Source organism: Acomys russatus, chromosome 1 (assembly GCF_903995435.1).
Source record: "Acomys russatus chromosome 1, mAcoRus1.1, whole genome shotgun sequence".
Taxonomy (NCBI): domain Eukaryota; kingdom Metazoa; phylum Chordata; class Mammalia; order Rodentia; family Muridae; genus Acomys; species Acomys russatus.
Genome location: NC_067137.1, coordinates 8,880,837 through 8,906,524, shown reverse-complemented (window position 1 = coordinate 8,906,524; position 25,688 = coordinate 8,880,837). Strand labels below are relative to the sequence as shown.

At 40.4% G+C, this 25,688-nt stretch overlaps 1 protein-coding gene across 4 annotated transcripts in view; it reads left to right on the top strand.

The window, feature by feature from the left end:
- The window catches only part of Ppm1b (protein phosphatase, Mg2+/Mn2+ dependent 1B), a 61,207-nt gene that overhangs the window by 13,903 nt on the left and 21,616 nt on the right, over positions 1-25,688 (top strand). For 3 of the 4 annotated variants that reach the window (XM_051160632.1, XM_051160580.1, XM_051160565.1), the window contains exon 2: positions 21,872-22,731. In XM_051160632.1, the coding sequence (XP_051016589.1) occupies positions 21,886-22,731 (846 nt within the window). In that variant the 5' untranslated portion in view covers positions 21,872-21,885. The remainder of the gene's footprint in view (positions 1-21,871; positions 22,732-25,688) is intronic. The other variant, XM_051160708.1, reaches the window with a different exon arrangement.

Below are 25,688 nucleotides of genomic sequence, written 5' to 3'. Positions count from 1 at the left end.
GGAAGTTGTTCATGGTTGTTCTGTCTGATGAAGTACAGTTCTAGAGCAGTTTGACAGTTGATCACTTCTTCCTCTGTAAACATTTCTTTGGCCTTTAAGGGTGCCATTCTCTTGAGTTTCACCCCCACACTCCCTGGTTGCTGAGTCTCCTTTTGTTGTTGTTGTGGTTTTTGTTTGTTGTGAGACAGGGTTTTTCTCTGTAGTCCTGGCTTTCCTGGACTCATATTAGACCGGGTTGGCCTCAAACTCAGAGATCTACCTGCCTCTGCCTGGGATTAAAGGTGAGCTCTGCCACGCCCGGCTCTGGTTACTGAATCTCAGTAACCTTACTTTATTTTTCCCACCTCTTGACCATCAGATGTTGCAGTACTCTAGAGCAGTGGTTCTTAACCTGTGGGTCGCGATACCAGATATCCTGCATTATTGCATAGTTACATTATGATTCATAACATTAGCAAATTTTACAGTTACAGAGTAGCAACAAAATACTTTCATGGTTGGGGGTCACCACAACATGAGTAACTGTGTTAAAGGTTTGCAGTCTTACGAGGGTTGAAAACCACTGCTCTCTCTAGAGCTTGTTTCTTCAGACTCCTCCTTTTTGATGATACACTTAGTTTTAGTGGACTTAGTTGCCTTTTACATACTTCTAAGCATGTCTTCAAATCCCAGCCCTCTCCTGCATAGCATAATCTTATACCCAGCTGGCTGGATGAAGAATTGGCACTGCCTGACATGCACTTTTTTCTTTTAGGTTGCTGTTGTGTCAAAGACTAAGTCAGGATTTTTAAACTGGAGCCTCACCTGTATCTGGGGTGTGACATAGCTATATCATATTATACTCATTGTAGGAACCCCAAAATACTGCCAAACTCTCTGCTACCATTTCTCAGTTGTGTTGCTTTATTAAGCCTTCCACTGCGTCCTGTAATTGTTAATGAAGAAGATATGTTAGTTTGTCTGGGTTCTACAGTTATCCAGATTATCATAGGCATTTTTATGGTTTCTTGACTAGTGACCCAGTATGTTGTAATAGTTTGGCCTTTAAATTTTTTTTTCCAGGGACTGGAGAGGTGGCTCAGAGGTTAAGATCACTGACTGCTCTTCCAGAGGTCCCGAGTTCAATTTCCAGCAACCACATGGTGGCTCATAATCATCTATAATGTGATCTGATGCCCTATTCTGGCCTGTAGGTGTACACGCAGACAGCACACTGTATACATAATAACAAACAAAAATTTAAAAAATTTTTTTATTTAAATTATACAGTATATACTAAAAGTTTTAAGAATTAATTTATTTTATGTGTATGGATGTTTTAGCTATGTGTGCATGTACATACACATGCATTACTTCTAAAGGCCAGAAGAGGGCGCTGGATCTACTCAAACTGCACTTAGAAATTGTAGCGAGCCACCGTGTGAGTGCTGGGAGTCAGAACACTGGTACAGTGGAAGAACAATCAGTGCTCTTTAACAACTGACCTTCTCTCCAGCCATATAGTTTTGATGTCTGTTTTCTTTTGGTTAATGAGGCTCATCCATATTCTTGCCTGTTTTAGAACCATATGTCCATAATTAAAAGACAAACAGTCTAAAAAAAAAAAGAAACGTCCATAAGTGATGGTAAATCTTTAGGGAAATTCTCACTCTGTAGCCCAGGTTATCCTTAGGCTTACAGCAATTCTCTTGTCTCAAGGTCTCCCCAATGCTGGGATTAGGGAGCCGATAACTAATTCTTCTTTTGTCACTTTCCTGTGTTGAGAAGTTCTAGTTTAAAGTTTATCAGGCAGTAAAGTGGGCTTGGTTCTTGTTTGCTTTTTTGTTTTGTTTTTGCTGTGGCTGGTATACATACATACTCTGCTCACAGCTCAAACCTGCCTGTCGTTTGCGTTTCAGACATACTGTTCATAGCTAAACAATGATGACACTCTTTTCCAAGTAAACTTTCTAGCAAAGCAGAATGCAGCTGTCAGCAACACTGTCCTTCTCTTTTATAGCTGAAGTGATGATTTCCTTCAAAGGGAATCCTTAAATCCTTAAAACAGGATTGCTCTTGCCCTGAATCTGAAACCCTTGGGCACAGTGTAAGGTCCATGTAAGATGCTTTCCTAGCGTGGGTGAAGCTCTGGGTCTAACCCCAGCGAAGGGAAAGTGATGCTGGCTGTGCTGCCAGACTAGGAAAAAGAGGCAGGCGTCCGCCTTGTGCTCTGTCTCACATGTGAGGTGATTTCACAACACCTGTGACCTAATGACTTGTTTTTTCACCCCCAAATTTCACTTTTGAGGAATTTTTAAAACTTCAAATGCTTTTATAACTATGAACAGTATTTGTTGGCTGTCAGAGCTGGGTGTGGTCAATGTCTACTTACCTAATTTATACAATAAAAGTGATACAATCATTTTATTAATTACTTGATTGTTCAAATTCTTTTGAACTTTTATATGATTATCTAAAAAATTCTAAGTAATCTTGCTGATATTTTGAAGAAAAATTACTTAAGCTTTAATACTAAATCATTAAAAATTGAAAGGCAGCCTTGGTAGTTCACTCCTTTTCTAATCCCAGCACTTGGGGAGGAGAAGCAGGAAGCTCTTGGGCTGACCTTTCTCAGAAAACAAAAATAATAAAACTTACTGTGCAATGCCTGCCCTTGTCACCAAGCCTGACTTCCCGAGTTCAGTCCCTGCACTCTGCATGATGGGGAAGAATCAGCTTCCACAAGTTGTCCTTTGACACATGTGCGCACATGTGCACATGCAGATAAAGCATAATTTTAAAAAGTTGGTGAAAAGGATGAGACCAATTGCTTAGTTTCTGTGTGTTTGCTCATAGAGGAGGGTATGTGTTCTTTTTCTCTGCTCTTTCAAGCAGTTGACAGAACTAGATTTCAGAATTAGTGCAGCCATTTGTGAACACTGTAATAGTAATAGCTGTTGATCTGTCTAGCAGCAGGTTGGAAGTAAAGGGCACTGGGCTAGATTATAGAAATATATCTTGATAATCCCTCATACATGGTCTCCTCAATTAAAATTTGGAACTAGAAAGCAGTTTATTTGTAAGAGTTTTAAAAATTCTCTAGCTCTTTGTGGTATGTGTGTATCTGCATACACACGTAATAAGTAAAATGCAGTTTTAAAAAAATGGAGGAAAGAATGAAACCAACTGTTCAGTTTCTGTGATTTTACTGGTGTGGAGGTTGTGTGTTCTCATTTTATAAAAACTGGGTTATAAGAAAGATTTAATTTGTCAATTAGCATGTAGATAATACGTCCATATCTAATATTCAAGTCCAAACAGACTGGGCTTAGAATCTTTTCTTTACCTGAAAATGAGTAGATTACGAGAATAAATCAGGTAAGCAGTATTGATAGAGAAGTTTACAGACTTGATAAAAGAGTAAAACCTCTTACTGTGTTATTCAGAAAGGCCATGGACCTTAACCTCAAAGCAGTGTTTAAAGTGCTATTATCTCTATACATGCTCAGTGGTATGTACACATGAACAAAGTGAATAAATTAAAAACTTCTTGCACTCCCGCAGTTCACTGATGGTTTAGGCCAATTCAGAGACTTGGATCTGGGCCTGAGAGGTATGTGAGCTTGTAACCAGGGCCAGCTCATGACCCCACAGCCAGCTCTGCTGTCTGCCATGGGTGGTAAGGGGCAAGGGTGGGGGGAGGGAGTCAGCTCACCTGTGTGCATGTCCCCCTCCGCAGTCAGGGTCAGCTGTACTGTGCTGCCCAGGTGAGGTGCAGGGACAGCTTTCCTGCTCCCATGACGCTGATGTTATGTCCCGTTCTCCCACCCACTGCAGGTGGTGAGGGCAAAAGGGAGGGGAGGTAATTTCTCTGCTGCTAATGCCACTGCACAGCCTCTGCAACCGCTACATCCAGAGTTAGCTCTACTGTGCTGCCCAGGCCATGTGCAGGGCCAGCTCTTCCACTCTCATCTCCTCGGGGTCAGCTCCTACAGTGTGCTCCATGATGCCCAGAGGAGGGTGGGGCCAGTTCTGCACAGCCCTCAGACATCAACATGTCCCAGGACTGCCTCCCAGACCCAGGGCTGTTCGCCTTGGTCTTTGGTGCTAACAAATCTCTGTTACTACGGGGCCAGGGACCCAGAGGTGGCGTCACCAGCTACTCACACCAGGCTTTCCCTCACTACCCTCGAGTCTCCTGTCTGTTTCTCTTTCATTTCTCCACCACTTACCAGCTTCTCTTTAGAGGCACCTGGGGTCTCTGTCTCAAGAGTGCTGTGGCCCCTGCTCATGCATATGGCACTGGGCAGGTGTGATCCCATTCTCCCTGCACACCCATCCTTCCCCCCTGCCCCCCATTTTGTTTTTGTCTTTTGATACAGGGTTTCTCTGTGCAGCCTTGGCTGTCCTGGACTTGTTTTGTATACTAGGCTGACCTCAAACTCACAGCGAACCACCTTCCCCTGCCTCCTGAGTGCTGGGATTAAAGACGTGTGCTGTTGTGCCCGGCAACATAATCTCATTCTTACCGCCCAAAGCACTTTTTTAACATTTTAAATTATGTTTAGAAACAAATCAAAACTAGGCTGAGAATGCTGGCAAGTGCTTTTAATCCCAGAACTCAGGAGGCAGAGGTTATAAAATATGTTCTTTTTATACAATGATTTGCTGATTATAAATTTGCATTGATTTTGAGAAAATACTAAAACTTAAATAGCTATAAAGTCTTCTCCACTCCCCCTTTAAGACAGTTTTTCAGTATTTACCCCAGGCTGGCCCAGAACGCCCTGACCTTTTGTTTTGGCCTCCTGCTTGTTGAGATTATAGGCACATACCATCAGACTATCTTTTCTCATTCTTCTTGAAAGTAGTTTTAAAGAGCTTTCAGAAAATTGAGTAAGCAGATACATTTAAATGAGCTGATCTTTTGTTTGTAAGTGTTAGACCAGACTTCTGCTAAAACAGAAGTGACATTTATTTTAACTAAACAGTTTCTGTTCTACATATGTGTTTACATAGCATTTTCACACTCCATAATAGAACAGAACAAACACCCTTTGGAGGGTATTACTTTAAAATTTATCAAAGATATGGATATTAATGACTATTAATGTACTAGAATGATATTTTACCCAGCGAAGAGTCTCTGTAGTAGTGTATGCAGGCTATTTGAATAGTTCTACAGCCTAGTTTTAACTTGAATAATGATCCATGATCCCGTTAACAAAATCATAGTAACATTTTTCTGTTTGCATCCAGGTTCTTTCTCAATCCTTTTCTTCCAAAGAAGTAATTACTAAGAACATCTTTATAGTCATTTTAATTTTTACACTAGTCAAAACATGTTTTGCATATTTTTGCTACATACTCATTTTGAAACTTGTTAGCTATAAATTTTCTTTACAGGGTTTCTCTGTGTAGCCTTGGCTATCCTGGAACTCTCTTTGTAGAGCAGGCTATCCTCAAACTAACAGAAATCCACCTGCCTCTGACTCGTGAGGGGTGGGATTAAAGGCTGTGCCATCTCACCCAGCTAAGTTTCCTAATTAAAATAATAATAATATTATTACACTGTGGCTTTGTTTTTAAGATTTAATTATAGTGATACATGTGTATATCAGCCATACTTTTAACTTCTGTAGTGTGTTACATTATGTATAATGTTTGCATTTTCTTGCCGTCTATAAGAATTCCTTTGAAAAGACTGTAATAACAGTTTTGCAGGAAATTACTTGCATGTTTACCTGATAAAATTTTGGGGATTTCAGATACTGTTTTGGTTTCTGGTTCAATAGTGTGACCTAGTTTTTTCCTTTCTCTGGGAATGTTTAGGGTTTCATCATTAATGCTAGTGTTTTGAAACTTCACTTAGTTTTTGGTTGTGCTTCTGCTTTCAGTCTTCATTTGCAGTACTGGCTAGCCAGGGAAACTTCTCAACTATTTCTTTGATAAATTTCTTTCTTCCCCTTTTCTATTCTTTTGTAGTAGTTAGATATTGTACCCTCGTTTGATTGACAGCTTTCTTTTATTTTCTCTTTCTTTCTGAGAGAATGTGGGGAATTGCATTTTGGGGGATGGTTTTCTCAGCCTGCCTTTTTTCCCTTTAAGACAATTTCTATCATTTTAATTTTAGCCCCCCCTTCACACATTAAAATTGTATATGCTTATGAGGTACAAATTTGTGTGTCTGTGTGTGCTTTTGTCTCTAATCCCCATGTATTCATATGATGTAGAATAGTTGGAGTAAGCTAATATTTATTACCTAAAAATACTTCTAAAAATCTTAATTTTATTTTTAAAAAGATTTACTTTATTATAGGCATGTGTTTGCAGATGTGTACACACGTGTGAGTGGGTGTGTACAGGTGACTAGATGCTTGAGAAGGTCAGAAGCTTTGGGTCCTTTTGAGCTGGAGTTACTGTAGGCAGTTGTCAAGTGCCCAGCATGGCTGTTGTGAACTGCACTTGGCTACTCTAAGAGTAATATGCGTTCCTAATCCACGAGCCTTCTCTCAAGCTCCTATATTTGTTTTTTGTGAGGTAGGGTCTTGCTGGGGAGTTCAGGATAGCCTTTAAGTTATGTTCCTCCTGTCTTGGCCTCCTAAGGTGTTGGTTGGGATTATAGGCGCACACCAGTGTAGTCAGTTTAAATACATGTGTCTGTCTGACTGGGTATTTCTATCCCTTCACCAATACCTCCCTGTCTTAGAGTCTCTATTACTGTGAAGGGGCACCATGAGCATGGCAGCTCTTTAGTGTGTGGGGGGGGGTGGGGGGTTTCGAGACAGGGTCTCTATCTGTTAGCCTTGACTGTCCTGGACTTTCTCTGTAGACCACGCTGGCCTCGAACTCACAGAGATTCACCTGCCTCTGCCTCCTGAGTGCTGGGATTAAAGGCATGAGCACACCCATCCCTCCCCCCGGCCCCCATTTTGTTTCTGTCTTTTGAGGCAGGGTTTCTCTGTGCAGCCTTGGCTGTCCTGGACTTGTTTTGTAGACTAGGCTGACCTCAAACTCACAGCGAACCACCTTCCCCTGCCTCCTGAGTGCTACATAATCTCATTCTTACCACCCAAAGCGACTCATGGCAGCTCTTATAAAGGAACATGTTTAATTGGGGTTTGCTTATAGTTTCAGAAGCTTAGTCTATTATCATGGCAGGAAACATGGCGGCATACAGACAGACAGTGCTAGAGGAGGAGCTGAGAGTTCTATATCTTAATCCGCAGGCAGCAGCAGGAGACTGTGCCACACTGGGCAGAGCTTGAGCATGCAGACCTCAAAGCCCACCCTTAGAGTGACACACTTTCTCCAACAAGGCCACCCTTATTCTAACAAGACCACACCCCTAATAGTGCCACTCCCTGTGTGCCTATGGGGGCCATTTTATTCAAACCACCACAGTCCCTGTCCTCTCTCACATACCCCATCTACCATTCTACTCTGCTTCCAAGTTCAGTGGATTTAGATTCCTTACCCAGTTGCCCTCTGTAACCTGCAGGTTCTTCATCTCTGGATCCAGCTAACTTTGAACTGGAGATATCTATAGGGGAAAATACCAGAAATTCCACAGTTAGAACTCAGATTTGCTGCTTACCTAGCTCTGTACAGTTAATATTACAGCAGTGGTTTGTAGGCATGCTGCTGGAGCCTCTGCAGGTGACGTAGAGCCTCAGTTTCCAGTGTTGCTTGTTTTGTTCGTTGTGTACTATAGTGTGGCCTGTACTGGTGATATTTGTTCTGAATGTGCCCAGAACTTCTTTATTGGCATTTACTGCACAGTGCAGCATAATAACTATATAGTATTAATTACATAGTTACTGTAAGCTATTTGTGCCTGGCATATTTCACTTGATAAAAGGTTTATCTGTGTTCTTATAAATAACAAGTTTTTTGTTACTTAGTGGTTTTTTAAGGTGGGTGATATGCTGTTGTGTGCATTGGTCATATGTTCATCGCTCGTGATGGAAGCTAGGGAGACTGGAATTCTAAGCATTTCATAGAGTGTTGTATTTAAGCAGTTTCTAAATCAGTCGTCTGAAATTACTGAATATTCTCAGAGTTTGTTACCTTCTTTAGGTTTCCAAGATTTCTAGAAGTTGAGTTACCAAAAGCGTTTCAGTATTTACACATTCAAACTTATATACACACACATACATAACATACATACATACATACATAACATACATACATACATACATACAAACATACAAACAAATAGTGTCTCATGTAGTTCAGGCTGGTTTTGAACTCACTTTGATCTGTTGCCTCTACCTCTGTGGTAGAGTTATACATGTCTGCCTTTGCCTGACTGCAAACTTAACTAGGCTTTTAGGAAGGCTTCTCACCTTTGTCTATAGCAAACTGTGGTATATGTATGTCTATATTCAGACTGTATATATTAACTCTTCTGTTACACACACACTTTTGTCTCTTTAAAAAACATGTTGAAGCCGGGTGTGGGTGGCACATGCCTTTAATCCCAACACTTGGGAGGCAGAGGCAATTGGATCACTGTGAGTTCGAGGCCAGCCTGGTCTACAAAGTGAGTCCAGGATAGTCAAGGCTGCACAAAGAAACCCTGTCTCGAAAAACTTAAAAAAAATAAAAAAAGTTGGAGGTTGAACACAAGGCTTCCTGCATGCTCAGCATGTTCTCTCAACGAGCGACACCTGCAGATTTTTAATCTTGTCTTTTAAGAAATGGGACTTAACCTTCCTTCCCCTTGAATCTGATTAGGTCTAATAACTTGCTTGTAATCTACAGAATGCAGTACAAATGACACTAACTGCACAGTAACAGTAAGCTGCTCTATCTCCTGAGAAAGTCCTCATAGTGCGAAGGTCCTCAAACGGGCCCACATGTATGTACTCCTTGGGGCAGTCCCTTGTGAATCCCTGGCTAACGCCCCTCATCCATTACCAGTCATGTAAATGAGCTTCAGGCGACTTGTCTCCTTGGCAGATGCCTGTTTCTGTTAGTATGGGAAAACTCACCAGAACTGTTCAGCTGCACTTATTAATGAGCAAATGTTGATATATTAATTTTTTGAGATTTATTTTTAAATTTATGTATGTGTGTGTGAGAGAGAGAGAGGGAGGGGTGGGGGAGAGAGAGAGGAGGGAGGGAGAGAGAGAGAGAGAGAGAGAGAGAGAGAGAGAGAGGAGAGAGAGAGGAGAGGAGAGAGAGCGGGACGAGAGAGAGAGGAGAGAGGAGGGAGGAGGAGGGGGAAGAGAGGAGGGAGAGAGAGAGGAGAGGGGAGAGGAGAGAGGGAGGAGAGAGAGAGAGAGAGAGCGTGCAATGTACACCATATGTGTGCAGGTGCCGGTGGAGGCTAGAGGGTGTCATATCCACTGGAATTGGAATTTACAAGTAGTTGTGAGCTGCCTGATAAGGTGCTGGGAACTGAATCCAGATACTGTGCAGGAGGAGTAAGTGCTCTTAACTGCTGAGCTATCTCTTCAACCCCTTGACACATTATTAGCTGAAACCTGTAATTTATTCATATTTTATTATTTTTACCTAGCTCCATTTTTTTGTTCCAGGATCCTACATTATGTAAATATACCCCATTATGTAAATGTGCCAAATTATATAAATGTTCCACATTATATTTTAGTCAGCATGTCTCTTTAAGTCCCTTTTTGCCTGTGATAGTTTATCAGACTTTTCCTCCTATGACCTTGACACCTTCAAGGAATACTGGTTAGATATTTGTAAAATGTCCCTATATTGTGATTTATCTATAAAATGTCCTATATTGTGATTTATTTACTGCCTTTCTTATGATTAAAGGCTATAGGTGTGTGTGAGGGAGAAAGACCACAGATGTAATGTGCTGTTTCATTGTGTATCAAGTGATGAACTTGATATGGACATGATTTGTAACAGTTGCTGCTGACCTTGATCACTTGGCTTATGGCGATACTTGTCTGCTTAGTGGTGATTGTGCTCCCCTCCCATCAGTCTCTTTGAGATGGGGTTGCTATGCCTACTCCACTTGTGATGGGGAGGAATGTAGTGCTTCTCTTCTTTAAGGACAGACTGTTATATGTATAAGGTTTCAAGATTTTGTTTTCCCCATTTATATTTTATTATTTTTATCACTATGGATTTGTGGATACTTGTTTTATCTTTAGGGATATAATGCAAATACTATTTCTCAGATTGTTCATTTAAAAAATTATGTTTCATATACCTTAGAAATGGAATTGTCCAATCAACAGTTCACACTTACTATGCAGACTCACTCGTTTTGTCCACCAGGCTGGCCTCTGCCTCCCGAGTGGTGGTATCGCAGGCCTGCACCGCCACACCTGGCCTAATCTTGACGTTTTTTAGGACAGATTTCTATGACGCTATAGTATGACGGGCGAAAGCAGATGGGATTTCCCTGTTAGCCTAACCTTATCCAACCTACAGGTGGAAGGCACTTACCTGGGAACTGCCTTTCCTTCCCTCCATGTGTGTTTGGGTGAGGGTGCAAGCTGACCTCGTTTCACATAGCCAAGCCTGGCCTTGAACTTGTGATCCTCCTGCTTCAATCTCCCAAGTGCTGAGAGTACAGATGTGGGTCACCATGTCGGGTTTATGTCCTGCTGGAGCTCAAGCCAGGGCTTCCTCATGCTAGGCAAGCACTTGTCAACTGAACTGAATCCCCCCACCCCCCAGCGCGCCCAGTATTTTCCATGTTTAAAAAAAAAGCAAACTTGCAGTGTTAAAGTAATTTTAGACATACCGAAAAGTTATGAAGGCAATGCAAAGGATTCTCTCAGACCTTTTAACCTGTTTCTATAATGTTAACTTTTTATATTATTGTGGTATAGCTGTCAAAACTACAAATGCTATATTGTTAATATTCTGTTAACTAAACTTGAGACTTTATTTGGACTTTACCAGATTTTTCTAGTAAGCTCCTTTGACGGCACCACCCCCCACCACCCACTGTACAATGACTGTTAAGAGTGCTGGAGATAAGATTCAGCAGTTATGAGTGCTTACTTCTCTTTCAGAGGACCTGAGTTTGACCCCTAGCATCCACATTTGGGTAACTTGTGGGCCAGGTGGGGGTGGTGGTACATGCTTGTAATCCTAGAGGCAGGCGGATCTCTGAGTTTGAGGCTCGCCTGTTCTATAGCATGAGTTCTAGGACAGCCAGGGCTATACAGAGAAACCCTGCCCCGAAAGACAAGAAACAAATAAAACAAAATTGCTTGTAATTCTAGCTCCTTGGGATCTGATGCCCCTGGCCTTGGCACTCATGGGCATATACTCACAGAGACACACATAATTAAAAATAACAAAATAAACAATATTATAAAAGAACGCTAACCTTACTGGCTTGTTACTAGGCTTAAATGACACATATATGCATCTTGATAGTGTTTGGCTTCTAGAATTTATAAGAAAGGAAATATCACTGTTGTTGCTTAATTATTTTCAAGTTAAGAGAACAAGAACTTTGGAAGAAGTCTTTTTTTCATGAGCCAGAGGGGTGGATCCCTGACACTACTTCATCCTTTTGATGGGATGGAATTGACAGATTGTGCTGTTTTTATGCACAGCCTGCCAGCCTCCACACGTTCCTCTACTACAAGGTTGGCAGCTGCAGGGAAAGGAGTTATGCACTATCAAGATATCTTTTGTTGAAGCTTTTTAAAAGTTTGCCTAGTGATATTTAATTAAATCTTTATTTACACACACATACACACAAACACGACTATATATTTTTTAAAAGAATATAATTTAAAAGAGCTAGGCATCAAGCATTTAAAGTAATTCCTTCCATACATAAGGACTACAGCAGTATTTACTTAATATGACTACATGTTATTTTGAGCATATGGCTCAAAATTAAGATATAGGAAGGCTGTAAATGCCTTCTTAGGTATCATGGTTGTCTCTGCAGAGATATTCAGACAGACCTGCTGCAGTTTGCCTCATGATGCTATAAAGAGTGGACAGTTCTTCTCTTTAGGCATATGTTGTTAAAAGTGGGAGTAATTTGTAATTATTTGTAAATTTTACAAATCGTAAATCATTTGCAATTATTAAGGAATAAAGGGAGAATGAAACTGTTTAAAAGGAAGCTCCCCCTCCCCGCACACACACATTAGAAATTTAAATTGTCTAGGGCTCAAAACTTAAAGTATCTAGGTATGGTTATTCAGGAAGAGGGGATTTGGGCAAACCTAGACAAAACAGAGAAAAGGAGATTCATTCAATGTGGCCACATTGGGAAGATGAACAATTAAAGAGGCCCAGTGACATTGAGTCCAGTCTCAATGACCTGACATGAGATGTAGTTACAGTTTTGGTCAAGATATAGACTCATATTATTGTCTTCAGTCTCTGCAAGGTGAGCTAACAAGATGTCATAACCATGTGAGATAAGCTCTCTGTCTAATAGACTCTAGGACCCTGGCCTTTTCCTTCTACCAGCATGGACTCCTCCTGGAAATTCTGAGTTCTAAAGGCACAAGTGTTTCTGCTTAGAATAAGACAACCTGATGAGTTGTTAAATTAACTGTAAAAGCCTATTTTTATGGAAAATTTCAGACATATAAGATTCAAATAGAATGCATTGTGTTGGAGAGATGGTTCAGTGGCTAAGAACTCAAACTAGTTTTGTAGAGGACCCAAGCTGGGTTTTCAGCACCCACATAGGATGGCTCACAGTGACCTTTCACTCCAGCTCCATGGGATCCAGTGCCCTCTTTTGGCCCCCTCAGGCACTTTCACATATGTGCACATGCTAACAGACATACACATAAAAAGTGTATTGAACTTCATTGTGCCTGTTACTCAACTCTTACAGTTATTGAGATAGATAGACCTATTTGAAGAAAGTGATCTATAGAGTCTCATAATTTCTATAGCCTCGTCACTAGTCATATAGCAAACTTGTTTGCATTTTTATATGGGCAAATCTTTTAAAAAATATTTTATTTAATTTTAATTTATGAACATTGGTGTGAGGGTGTCAGATCTTGGAGTTAAAGACAGTTGGGAGCTGCCATGTGGGTGCTGGGAATTGAACCCAGGTCCTTTGGAAGAGCAGCAGGCAGTGCTCTTAACCGCTGAGCCATATCTCCAGCCCCTATTAGATTAAATAGGAATATAAACTTTTCATTCTCCTTTGTGTTGCCATTTTTATAAGTGGTATTTATAATCTACTGTTTTAGTGGAGTAGTTAAATTTCTAATTTATATTCCTTAACCCTGTTCTCTTGCATACTCTATTTTTATTTCAGCTCAGAAGGATAATCATTTCTGTTATCGTTGCAGACAAAACAAACTGATGCTTCTTGGTTTTCATGTATTTATAAACAATAGGTGCATTCTGATATACAGGCATCCATGGGTGTTTTAATTCATTTATTTACTCTGTGTGTTTGTGTGTTGTGTTGTGTTGTGGCTCAAACCTAAGCTGAGTGAGCGCTCTAATAATACTGGCCTACACCTCTGAGCCTGTTTTAAAACCGAGATAGGAGGGGAGTGGGTCAGTATGTAAGTTAAGTGTTAGTTGATAGATGGTTGTGATTCTGTTTTTAACTTGACTACATTCCTCTCTTTAGCAATCCTAAAGGTAGTCTTTGGGAGCTTGTGTGTCTTAGAGCAGTGGTTAAAACCTGTGTAGATGGTGTGAGGTCTTGGTTTGAGCCTCAACGCTGGGGTGGTTGAAAAGATCTCCATGTTAACTACAACCCTGCTTTTTATCCACGGATCTGCTTTCTGGAGCAGATGACTAAGCCCAAGAGTGAAGTGTTCACCATCACTGCTGAAAGATCTTCACTTTGAGCTTGTTTCTCACTCACCTCCATTCCAACGACTGTCCCTTCTTCACTGCCTATCCCCAAAAGATGTACTTTTTGATTTTCCAATTTCTTTTTTCTGTTTGTTGTTTGATACAGGGCCTCTGCATGGCCGTGGCTATCCTGAAACTCACTATGTAAACCAGGTGGGCCTGGAACTCACAGAAATGCATATACTTCTGCCCGCCTGGTGCTGAGATTAAAGGCATGTGCCACTATCCTCTGCCCAGCCACCTGTTTCCTAAATAGACCGTCAGCCAGTCTGCCTGTCCTTGTGTTTGCGGGAGGGCATGTGGTCATGGTGTGCTCTGTAGTGTGTTGGTCTTAATTCTGTGCATGTTTCTTCCTGCTTGTGTCTTGTGTATTTAGAGTGCCAGTGATTTAGTTTGGGGCATTTAAGAACAACGGAATACGTTCTTATGTTTAGTCCTTTAAAAGTCCATTCATTCATTACATGAGACTTTATAGGTAGATAATACAGGGAGGCAAGCTTGGATCAGGTAACACTTGCTTTTTGATCTTTAGGGAGGGTTTCTTTTTTGTTTGTTTTGCTTAGTGTTGCCATCAGAATGTTCCCTATTAAGGCAGGTATGGTGGCTCATATCTTTATTCTCAGCACACAGAAGAAGTTAGGGCAGGAGGATCTGGAGTCTGAGGCCAGTAGGCTGTGTGTCAAGATCCTGCCTCAAAACCTAAAAACAAATTTAAAAGTTTTCAAATTAAACAAGTTGGTTGCTTCTTCCCTAAAAAAGCAAACAAACAAAACCTAAATCTGATAAATAGTTATGGTATAATAAACAAATTTAGTTTTGATTAAAGTTTCAGTAAGAAGGTTGGTTTGTAAAATACATAAACATAATTTAAAGCTGGAAATAGTTCATTTAATTGTCTGTGGTAAACTATTTCTCATCCAGTGCAGGATGAAGATAAGTATGTGTCTGAGTGTTCTTAGTGTTCATACAGTAAGGCACATTTGACTCCAAACAGTGAGATATTTGTCTCAGGGTTTCTGTTGCTGTGATTAAAAACACCATCACCAAAAGGAGTTTGGGTAAGAGAGGGTTATTTCAGCTTAACAATCAAGGAAAGTTAGGGTAGGAACTGAACCAGAGACCACAACTACCTGCTCAGGCATGGCACAGATCATAGTGAGCCGGGCCCTCCCACATCAGTAATCAAGAAAATCTTTAATTGAAGTTCTCAGGAGTCAAAAGCAGGTGGATCTCTTGTGATTTGAGGCCCTCTTAGCCTACGTAGTGAGTTCTTCAGTAGTCAGGGTGTTATGTCCAAACTGCTAGAATCCCCCCAAGACCAGCAGGAGTCCGAAGCCATCTGCAAAAGCAAAGTCCAGCATGCAGCGATCACCATTGGGATCACCATTTAGACAAAATGGCAATCCCAAGGAGAGCTCTCAGGCTCTTTTTAAAGGCATGCAGGGGAGTTCCAAGGGAGGGCTTGGTGACCTTTAATATGATTGGAGCATTCAAACTGAAAAGACCGGAAAGGTGTGGACAACCTTAATCAGTGGTCATGAGTTAATCATAAGACTTCTAGACTGACAGTAAACTAACCTTGAGAAACCTTATCTTCCTCTGGCCAGGTGGCTAGGCCGTCCCTGATTGGCTGCCCATTATCTGTGGTATCCCCAGTAACCACCGCACACATTTCTGAAGAATGGAGGCTCAGGCCTTCTCCAAGCTAAAAAGAACCTGAAGCTTGTCATGGAGTCTGCTAGACTTATTAACCTCAGGGCTACATGGAGAAAAGCCAAAAATGATAGATGCATAAGAAAAGGGAGCACCCCCCCCACCCCCCCAGTCCACGGGCTTGCCCACAGGCCAGTCTTATGGAGGCATTTTCTTCATTGTGGTTCTCTTTTCTCAGATAACCAGGGCACCAGATTTTTTGCCGTCATTGTGGGAACTAGTGTGATTTTCTTCTAGAAGCTGGGCATAGTTGCTCACACTTAGGATCCCAGCATTAAGGAGGATGAGACAGGAGGGTTGCTGCAAGGGTAAGGGTGCCTTGGGCTGTAGAATGACATACTATCTTGAAAACAAAACAAAGCAAGCAATAGAGACATCTTTGTAAAATCCTTAATGGATTAATTAATTGGGACTAGTTAATCATTTAGCAGAAGGAGTCAGTCTTTAGGAAGCCCATGTCTATTTAACTATGTTTCTTGTGAGCAGTACCCTCGTTGTGTACAGTCCTAACTATTCAAGAGTTGGCAGTTCATTTATTATGCAGACTCTAAACCCAGAATCTCACAACAGGAAGAGATGTTCTTTTCTAGAAAAGCAGATATTCCTGAGAGTTAGTAATCAAACTTAGTGTGCAGACATTCCTCTCCCTGTTTCCCATTGCTGGTTGCTGTGAGATGGTGTGCTAATCGCATGTGTTTGTACTGTAGGGACAAGTACTATACATTTCGAAGATCTTTTGAATCTTTTAATTCTTTGAAGTTTAAATGTGTGTATATACTTTTGTTTTCTGGGCTTCCTATTACATGGTAAATTTTAGAGTCATTTCAGAAAAATCTGGTACCAATAAGCCTTTAAAAAAAAAAGATTTATTTACTATGCATACAATATTTTCCTGCGTGTAACAACTGCAGGCCAGAAGGGGGCACTAGATCTCATTATAGATGGTTGTGAGCCACCACGTGGTTGCTGGGAATTGAACTCAAGGCCTTTGGAAGAACGGCAAGTGCTCTTAACCTCGGAGCCATCTCTCTAGCCCCCAATAAGCTTTTTAAAAAAAGCATATAAATAAGTTTTCATACCCAAAATTTGTAAATGATGCCATGAAAAGGAAACTATCAGTTGTTAAAATGACTTTATGACTCTTTTTTTTTTTAAAGATTTATTTATTTTATTTATTGCATATGAGTGCTTTATCTGCAGAAGAGGGTATCAGATTACATTATAGATGGTTGTGAGCCACCATGTGGTTGCTGGGAATTGAACTCAGGACCTCTGGAAGAGCAGGCGGCGCTCTTAACCGCTGAGCCATCTCTCCAGCCCCGACTTTATGACTCTTAATAAATAACTAAACCTTACTATGTACCTAAAAACAGAGTTAGGTGTCATGGTACATTCCTTCAGTCAGTCCTGGCCGCTCAGGGTTCTAAGGCATGAGGAACAGCAGGTTCAGTTTGGGGTTTTGCTTATTTGTTTTGTTTTCACTGTTTGTTTTGTTTTGTTTAAAGGCTTTTCAAGACAGGGTTTGTTTTGTTTTAATCACTTTACAGACTGATATCAACCCAGTCCTACCTTCACTACCCCCTCAGCTCATCTTTCCCTCCTCCTCAGTGAAGAGGGGGCCTCTAAGATATACCAACCTACTCTGGCGCTTCAAATAGCAGGACTAAGTGCAAAGGATCAGAGGTTTGAAGCCAGCCTGGACAACACAGGATACTTGTAACCATAAACAAACAAACAAACAGACAAACAAAGCAGGTACAAGTCTCTTCCCCACCTCTCTTGATTAAGTCAATTTTATTCACTCTGTGGAGACCCTAAATCCTACTGTTTTCCCTTATGAGGGAGCCAGAGGTGTAAGACCTCTTTAATTTGACTCAGAATAATTGAGATAAAATAAGATCTTTAAAATTTTTGTAAAGGTAGAAGATATCTAAAAGGAAGTAAATACAGAAGTCAGATACCTAATGTAGTTTGTGCTTTTCTTGTGGGAATATACAACTTCCTTGTGTTATGACTCAGATTGCCTTCTTGTGGTACCTTTTAGCATGTTAGGAATTTCTGTTTACTTCAACTCAAAGGAGAATGTGCCCATAAGAAATATATTGCATTTATTTAGAATGGAGTATTGGTTGCTTACACCACTTCTTTTTAAACTAATTTAAAAAGAAAAAAGTCAGCAGGTATGACAACACAAGCCTGTAATCCCAACCCTTTGGCACCTGAGGAAGGATTGTAGTAGATTTGAGAGCTGCCTGACCTAACAGAGCTTATTTGTCTCAAAACAAACAAACAAACAAAACCAAAAAACAAAAATTGTTTCTTAACATTTAGTACTTGTGTACATTGTGTGTGTGTGTGTCTGTCTGTCTGTCTGTGGAGGTGAAAAAAGGATAATTAAATATGTAAAGTAGTATGTTATAAGTGTTGGTAAAGTCTTGCATTTTTTATTTTTTTATTTTTTGAAGCAGAGTCTCATAGTATAACTCTGGTTGGCTTGGAACTTGCTTTGTAGACCTTAAACTCAAAATGATCTGCCTGCCTCTGCTTCCCTTGATGGTACCATCAAGGGAACTTGGGAGATGTTCAGAAGCTCCAAACCTGGCTTTTCAGGAACCTTGACTTGGCAGAGGTAGAAAGGAAAGACGAAAGAAAGAGTTTTTTAAAAGAAAGAAAGAAAAAACAAAAGGAGGTCCCCAGGCATGGTGGCACACGTGTTTAATCCCAGCCCTCAAGAGGCAGCAGCAGGGGCAGGTGGATCTCTTGAGTTGGGGTCAGTCTGATCTACAGGTTAGCCAAGAATACAGTTTGTTTGTTTGTTTGTTTGTTTATTCATTCATTCATCCATTCGTTCGTTCATTCGTTTATTTATTTATTTTCCAAGACAGGTTTTCTCTATGTAGCCTTGGCTGTTGTAGACTCATTTTGTAGACCAGGCTGGCCTCAAACTCACAGCCTGGGATTTTCAGTGCTCCAAATTGTGTTAAACAAAAATAGTCAACACTCTTGATTTTTGCGTCTTTAAGAATCAATTACATAAATGTTTAGTATACCATTTTTTTGTCTTTATGTTTTAAGTCTCTTGATCTTTAGAAAACAAAACCAAACCTATTTTTGATGTCCTCTTGTTTTCTACATTGTCAGTTTTATATGAGTGTTTATAAATATAAACCACTTACAGCATAACTGATAAGATCAGCCAAAATCTGTCTTCAAGGCAAGAGGCTTAAACTTTATAGTTTCTGCTCTTCCTCCATTCCTCCCTCCTCCCTCCCTCCCTTCCCCCTTCCCTCCCTCCCATTTCTTTATGCAGTCCCAGCTGGTATAGAACTCACAGAGATACATCTGCCTCTGCCTCCCAGGTCCAGCTTCTATCTTTTTTCTTTAAAGGGGTGAGTCACTTTTATTTTGTGTGTAGGAATGTCTTGCCTGCCGGGCATGGTGGTGTACCCCTTTAGTCCCAGTATTCGAGAGGCAGAGGCAGGCGGAGCTCTGAGTTTGAGGCCAGCCTGGTCTACAAAAGTGAGTCCTGGACAGCTAAGGTTACACAGAGAAACCCTGTCTCGAAAAAAAACAAAAACAAACAAACAAACAAACAAACAAACAAACCAGAATGTCTTGCCTGCACGTATGTGAGGGGGCTGTATGGGTGCATGGTTTTGACAGGGTTGGAAAGAGCATTGGATCCCTGGGAACTGGATTTACGTGATTGCTGAAAATACAACCCTCTGGAGCCATCTCTCTACCCAGTCTATTCATTTTTTAAACAACCATAGTTACATTTAAATCAGCCTTAAAGCAGATCTGTGCTTCTTAATGTGTCCTGATGATTGTTACTGTAAATGTCGCAGCTCGGCTGTCCAGGGAAGTAAAAGTGCTTCCCCAGCAGCACAGAGCACTGCCCTGTGGAAGAAGGGGATTCAGAGACGCTGAGGAAGGACAGAGGCCAGTGTGCAGCCATACAAAGAAGAGTCAGCTAAGATCAGGGTTCTTATGTTTGGTTGTGAGTCTAGCCTTTAGCGGCTGAGCCATCTCTCCAGCCCAAGATTAGGTTTCTTATTCTTTGTTGGAGAGCTTGTCATCAGTAATGTTTAGCTGTATATAGTTTTTTGGTTTTTTTTTTAAGTTATAGGAACTTAGGTGGAAATGCTTTGCTGCTTCTTTCATGTACAAGTTAATACAGGAAAGACATTTTAAGCCAGAGCTCACAAAGTCCTGTTAGGGTATTGTCAGTGTGTTTCATTTTCTAAAAACGGTGACCTTAAAATTCGGTAAGGGTTTTGCAGTATTTATAAATTAAGTGGAAGTGACCAAGACTGTGTAATTTACCACACAACGTTCTTTTGCTGTTAAAGAGGAATTTAAATTAGTGCTGCTAATTTGTCAGCAGTATGCAGATGCATTTGGAAAACACAATACACTGTCTCAAGGTAATGGTTACTTGTTAGCAAAGTAATGTTTTAAAGATAATGGTATTAGAGAATATTTAGACAGTACTTGTTTGAGAAGTTTGTTTTATGATTTTTAATGGGGAAAAATCCTCTTCTGTCAATTACATTTTATTTACTTACTTATTTATTTATTTATTTATTTTTGGTTTTTCGAGACAGGGTTTCTCTATGTAGCCTTGGCCATCCTGGACTCACTTTGTAGACCAGGCTGGCCTCGAACTCAAAACGATCCGCCTGCCTCTGCCTCCCGAGTGCTGGGATTAAAGGTGTGTGCCACCACGCCCGGCTTACATATTCTAAGTCCCTTCGTAGGTATATATTTTAGGAAGTAATGGCATTTCCTAAATATAGGTGTATATATTGTAGGGAAAATGTATACATGTACAACAAGATTGTTCCAAAACATTGTTATCTACAATAAGAAGAAAAAAGGAAATAACTCCAACATTAATTGGTAGTGGAGAATATAAGTTGTGCTATAGGCATGTAATTCAGTATAGTGAATGAACTGAATTTGGCTGTACCAGTGTAGATGAACATTGAAGGGTAGTGTTGAGCAAGAAAAAAGAACGCATCCTATATCACTTCCTAAGTGTATGCAACTAAGTTGTACAGGAAATGGTTCAACTACAAGGAACACTAATTGCAAATGCAAGGTCTTGCCCACTGTGGATAGAAGAGTCCAGGAAGAAGAAAAGGAGCTTTCCTGGCCCTGATATACTTTGTGGTAGGGGCATGGATTATATTGTTTATTATTCTTTAGCCACTTATGTACACTTTATATATAAAATAATAGTGAAACTTTATAATGCTTTAAAAATAGAATCCCAGCTTTAAAATAAGATCAGTTTGGAACTTTATCAAAATGTTAATTTGTAAAAGAGTTTAAACTCAGTTGGGTGCTGCTCATTCAGAACTTTGAATCTAGAGCAAGTGCCTTCAGAGGGAAAGTAGGTTGTAAATCAGTACAGTAAGGAACAGTATTGGCCCAGGAGCTTGTTTTGTTTTGAGACGACTCTTGGTCTTCCTGCCTTACCCTCACAAGTATCTGGGAGGATGCTACCATGCTGACCTGAAGTAAAACTTAGCTTAGCCGAGCTGTCTTTGAGCTCAGCTGCTGTACATTCTTCTAATTTTTTGAGGTGTATTATCCAAGCTGGCCTTGAATCTTGATCCTCTTTCTTCCATAGTGCTGGATTACAGACATGCGTCATCACAGTCAGTTTGCATATTTTCATCATCAGTGTACTTTTGGGAAACACTGATATCAGCGGTTTTGTAGTTCACACCTTTAATTCTAGCACTTGGGAGGCAGAGGCAAGTGGATTTTTCTCTCTGAATTCTATTACATAGTAAGTTCCAGGACTGGGTGACATAGAGTTCATAGCCCCCTCTTCCAATGCACACCCTGTGCGTTCCAGTTAAAATATAGAGTTTGCAGCCCGAGTCTGCTGCACAGAGTGTGCGTTGGAAGAGGGGACTGCAAACTATATTTTAAAAGTTAAAGTTGGGGGTCATCTTATACACTGGAAAATACGGTAATTGGATTCTGTTATGTGCTTGATATAAAAATCGGAATCTTGAAGGCTAGCGAGATGGCTTAGCAGTTATGAATACTGCCTGCTCTTCCACAGGACCCAGGTTCAATTCCTAGCTCTGTGTGGCAGCTTACAACTGCCTGTAACTGTAATTCCAGGAAATCCAACACCTCACATTAGACATACATTCAGGCAGAACACCAATCAATGCACATAAAATAATAATAAAAGTCATTTTAAAAAACTCCGTGTCTTAAAAAGAACTTCAGGAAGCTTCTGTTATCCTAGTAAATCAGGTACTGCTGAAAATGCACATGAAATGAATTGGTCCAGAATAAATGGAGCACTGTAGGTAAATATAAACATATAATTTTTTTTCTCTTTCAGATTCATTACTAAACATGGGTGCATTTTTGGATAAGCCCAAAACTGAAAAACACAATGCTCATGGTGCTGGGAATGGTTTGCGTTATGGCCTGAGCAGCATGCAAGGATGGAGAGTGGAAATGGAAGACGCGCACACAGCTGTTGTGGGTATCCCTCACGGCTTGGAAAACTGGTCGTTTTTTGCAGTTTATGATGGTCATGCTGGATCCCGAGTGGCAAATTACTGCTCAGCACATTTATTAGAACACATCACTACTAATGAAGATTTCAGGGCAGCCAGCAAGTCAGGCTCTGCCCTTGAGCCCTCAGTGGAAAGTGTTAAGACTGGTATCAGAACGGGCTTTTTGAAAATTGATGAGTATATGCGTAACTTTTCAGACCTCAGAAATGGGATGGACAGGAGCGGTTCAACTGCAGTGGGTGTTATGATTTCACCTACACACATCTACTTTATCAACTGTGGTGACTCCCGAGCTGTTCTGTGTAGGAATGGACAAGTCTGCTTTTCTACCCAGGATCACAAACCTTGTAATCCCATGGAAAAGGAGCGCATCCAGAATGCAGGAGGCAGTGTAATGATACAGCGTGTGAATGGTTCATTAGCAGTGTCTCGTGCTCTGGGGGACTATGATTACAAGTGTGTTGATGGCAAGGGCCCAACAGAACAACTTGTTTCTCCAGAGCCTGAGGTCTATGAGATTCTAAGAGCAGAAGAGGATGAATTTGTCGTCTTGGCTTGTGATGGGATCTGGGATGTGATGAGTAATGAGGAGCTCTGTGAATTTGTTAAGTCTAGGCTTGAGGTATCTGATGACCTGGAGAATGTGTGCAATTGGGTAGTGGACACTTGTTTACATAAGGTATGTAAGCTTTTTTTATTTGAACTATTGGTTTTAAAAAGACATGGTAAGTAAATTTAAGCAAACTTTAAATTGTGCACCTTTCACTATTTTCTGTAAAGAACTGTGTATTTCCAGATACTTCAAGAAGATTAAACCTTTTTGCCAACTTTACTTGCTCCAGCCTCCTAATTAAAAATTAAATGGCAGCAGATATCTTAAATTTATTGAGCTTGAGTGTTTTATGGCTTGGTGATATTTCAGAAGTTGCCATATAGAATGATGGCATCTGACCCAAATTCTTTTTCTTTTTTGTTTTTTTGAGACAGGGTTTCTCTGTAGCCGTGGCTGTCCTGTTTATAGATCAGGCTGGCCTGTAACTCACAGTGATCCACTTGCCTCTGCCTCCCTGGGTGCTGGGATTGCAGGCATGTGCCACTGTGCCCAGCTCTAATCCAGATTGTTAATGTTGACAGTAGCCATCTTACTCCTGATTTTAAAACATTTATGCAGTAAAATTGTGTTGTATTAAAATAACAAGAGCATCAGAAAATACTGGCAGACTTACCAGAAGCTGTGCTAAGTAGAATTGTATTCTGATCTTCATAGCAGCTAAGATAGAAGCTAATAAGCTATATCTCATTTTCTGTCAGTAAGATCTAAGATGAGTTTACATCTAAGTGCAAGCAGAATAAAGTTAGTATATTACTTACATAGAAGGCAATCAAAATTCTTTTTGTATAGATGTTATTATCTCTCATTAAAGCCTAAAGCCTTGTGGGAAATGTGATCCTACGAAAGATTCTTTTGAAATTTTTATAATGTCTGCATTGTAATTTGATGCAATAATAATAATAACAACAACAACAACCAAAAACCCCCTAGATTTATAGATACTTAACCATTCTACCAAATGTCTTTACATTATTTAATTCTTGGGCCAGGTGTTGTGGTATACACAGGTACCTGTGAAGGTAGGTGGATTTCTGTGCATTTGAGGCCAGCCAGGGCTCTATAGTCTTTTAAAAAAAAAAAAAGGAGGAGGAGGAGGAGGAAGAGAAGGAAAGATCAGTTTCATTCATATGAATCTCTCAGCAGCATCTATATAGAAATTATTTAAAGTTTGATTTAATTGGTGTCTAGATATGTGAGCTAAGTGCTCTGTGCTGAGGATGCTGAGGCATAACTGGCCTGTTAAAGAGTGTGAAGCTTTGATTCTGTCTGCTAGGCAAGAGTCTTTCTGTCCTGTGCCATGTACAGAAGTGTAGACATAGTCAGCAAGCCTGTAAGAAGGATGTCTGACAGATCGCTGTGAGTTCGAGGCCAGCCTGGTCTACAAAGTGAGTCCAGGACATCCAGGGCTACACAGAGAAACCTGTCTCAAAAAACAAACAATGACAACAACAACAAAAAGGATGTCTGTAGCCAGGGAGATGGCTCAATGTGTAAATAAATCTCCAGACCCATGTAGTAGAAAGAGATAACTGACTCCCACAATTTTATGTGGCCGTCCTCCCCCTTGCCCTCAGGAACTTTTTTTTTTTAATGTGTCTTGGTCAAGAAATAGATAAAGGGAAAAATCTGAAGAAGAAGGAAAGCGGGAGGGAGAATCCCTGGAAATACCAGATAAGAGTGAAACACCTTTTTTTTTTAACCGTAAAATGAGAAGAACCAGCTTCTAAAAGAGACAAGACTGTAAGACCACACTATACAGATTATAGAGTTTCAGTGGGAGTACTTCAGCTTCTATCATTTTTACTGTTAATCTTTTTTATTTCTTAGGGTGAGTTTAATACAAAAGCCATTAACAACTCTAAAAATGTCTCCTTAGGCTCTTCAATAGATAGAGTCTCTACCTTGTACCTTTTCCCCCCCCTCCCTACCCAAATCAGCTATACCCCATTATTGTGTGATCTGGTTTTTGTTTGTTTGTTTTTTCTTTGTTTTTTTTTTTTTTTAAATGAGTTTCTTTTTGAAACTGGGTCACCATACTCACACTCCGGCACACATGCACGCACATGCGTGCCAGCTCCAAAATCTCCCTGCTCTCTCTATGGTATTACAGGTGTGTGTGTGGTCAAACACAACCATTTTACATTATGTACTTTTAATTGTTTATATATTTACATATTTTTTTGTCATGTGTGTACTTAGGTATAAATTTGTCCTCCCACCCCCCAGTGCACACGTGACAGTCAGGAGACAGCTTGATGGAATTGGTGCTCATTCCACCATGTGTGTCCGGAGGAGTCAAAATCGGGTCATTAGGCTTGGCAGCAGATGCCTTTACTCCCTGAGCCATCTTGATGGCCAACTTTACAGTTTTGTTTTGTAACCTGCCGGAAAGTGCATGCTATTTTTATCAAAGTGAGGTTCATTGTATGTGCTTTTATGCAGCCTGCTTTTTCCAGCAATATGTTATAGAGAGACCTCTCTTGTTAGGGTTGTAAACTTTGTCATGACTGCAGAGCATTTTAGTATTTGAATAAGGTGGTCATGAAAGAACAGCCAAAAGTTTATCTGATGGTAATTTGGACTAAAGTTTCGTTTTAGTACAAAGTATTGTATCCTGAAAGCACGCTAGTTTCCAGGAGCTGTGACTGCTCTTTGGACGAGATGGAGTGATGCTGGTGGCGCATGTTAGCAAGATAGCGTTTATCAGTTTAAAGTGACTTAGTACCTATGGCAGCGGCGTTAAAGATACAGATGCCCTGGAGCCTTAGCAAGGAGGGACAGGAACAGACAGGAGGCTCATTCCCCTCTAGTGAAACTGATGATCATCATAGTTCCTTTGAATGAGTCTGCATTCAGATTGAAGTCAGTTTTGAAAAATGTGGTTGGTTTGTGGAAATTATAGGTTTGCTCATTTTTTTCCTATCACCTGAAAGTTGGAATTAAGCTACTGTTTCCTTTTTTTAATTCCATGGTTTTGTTACTGTACTTGTTTGTATTATAAAACAAAAGGTTAGTTGTATTAT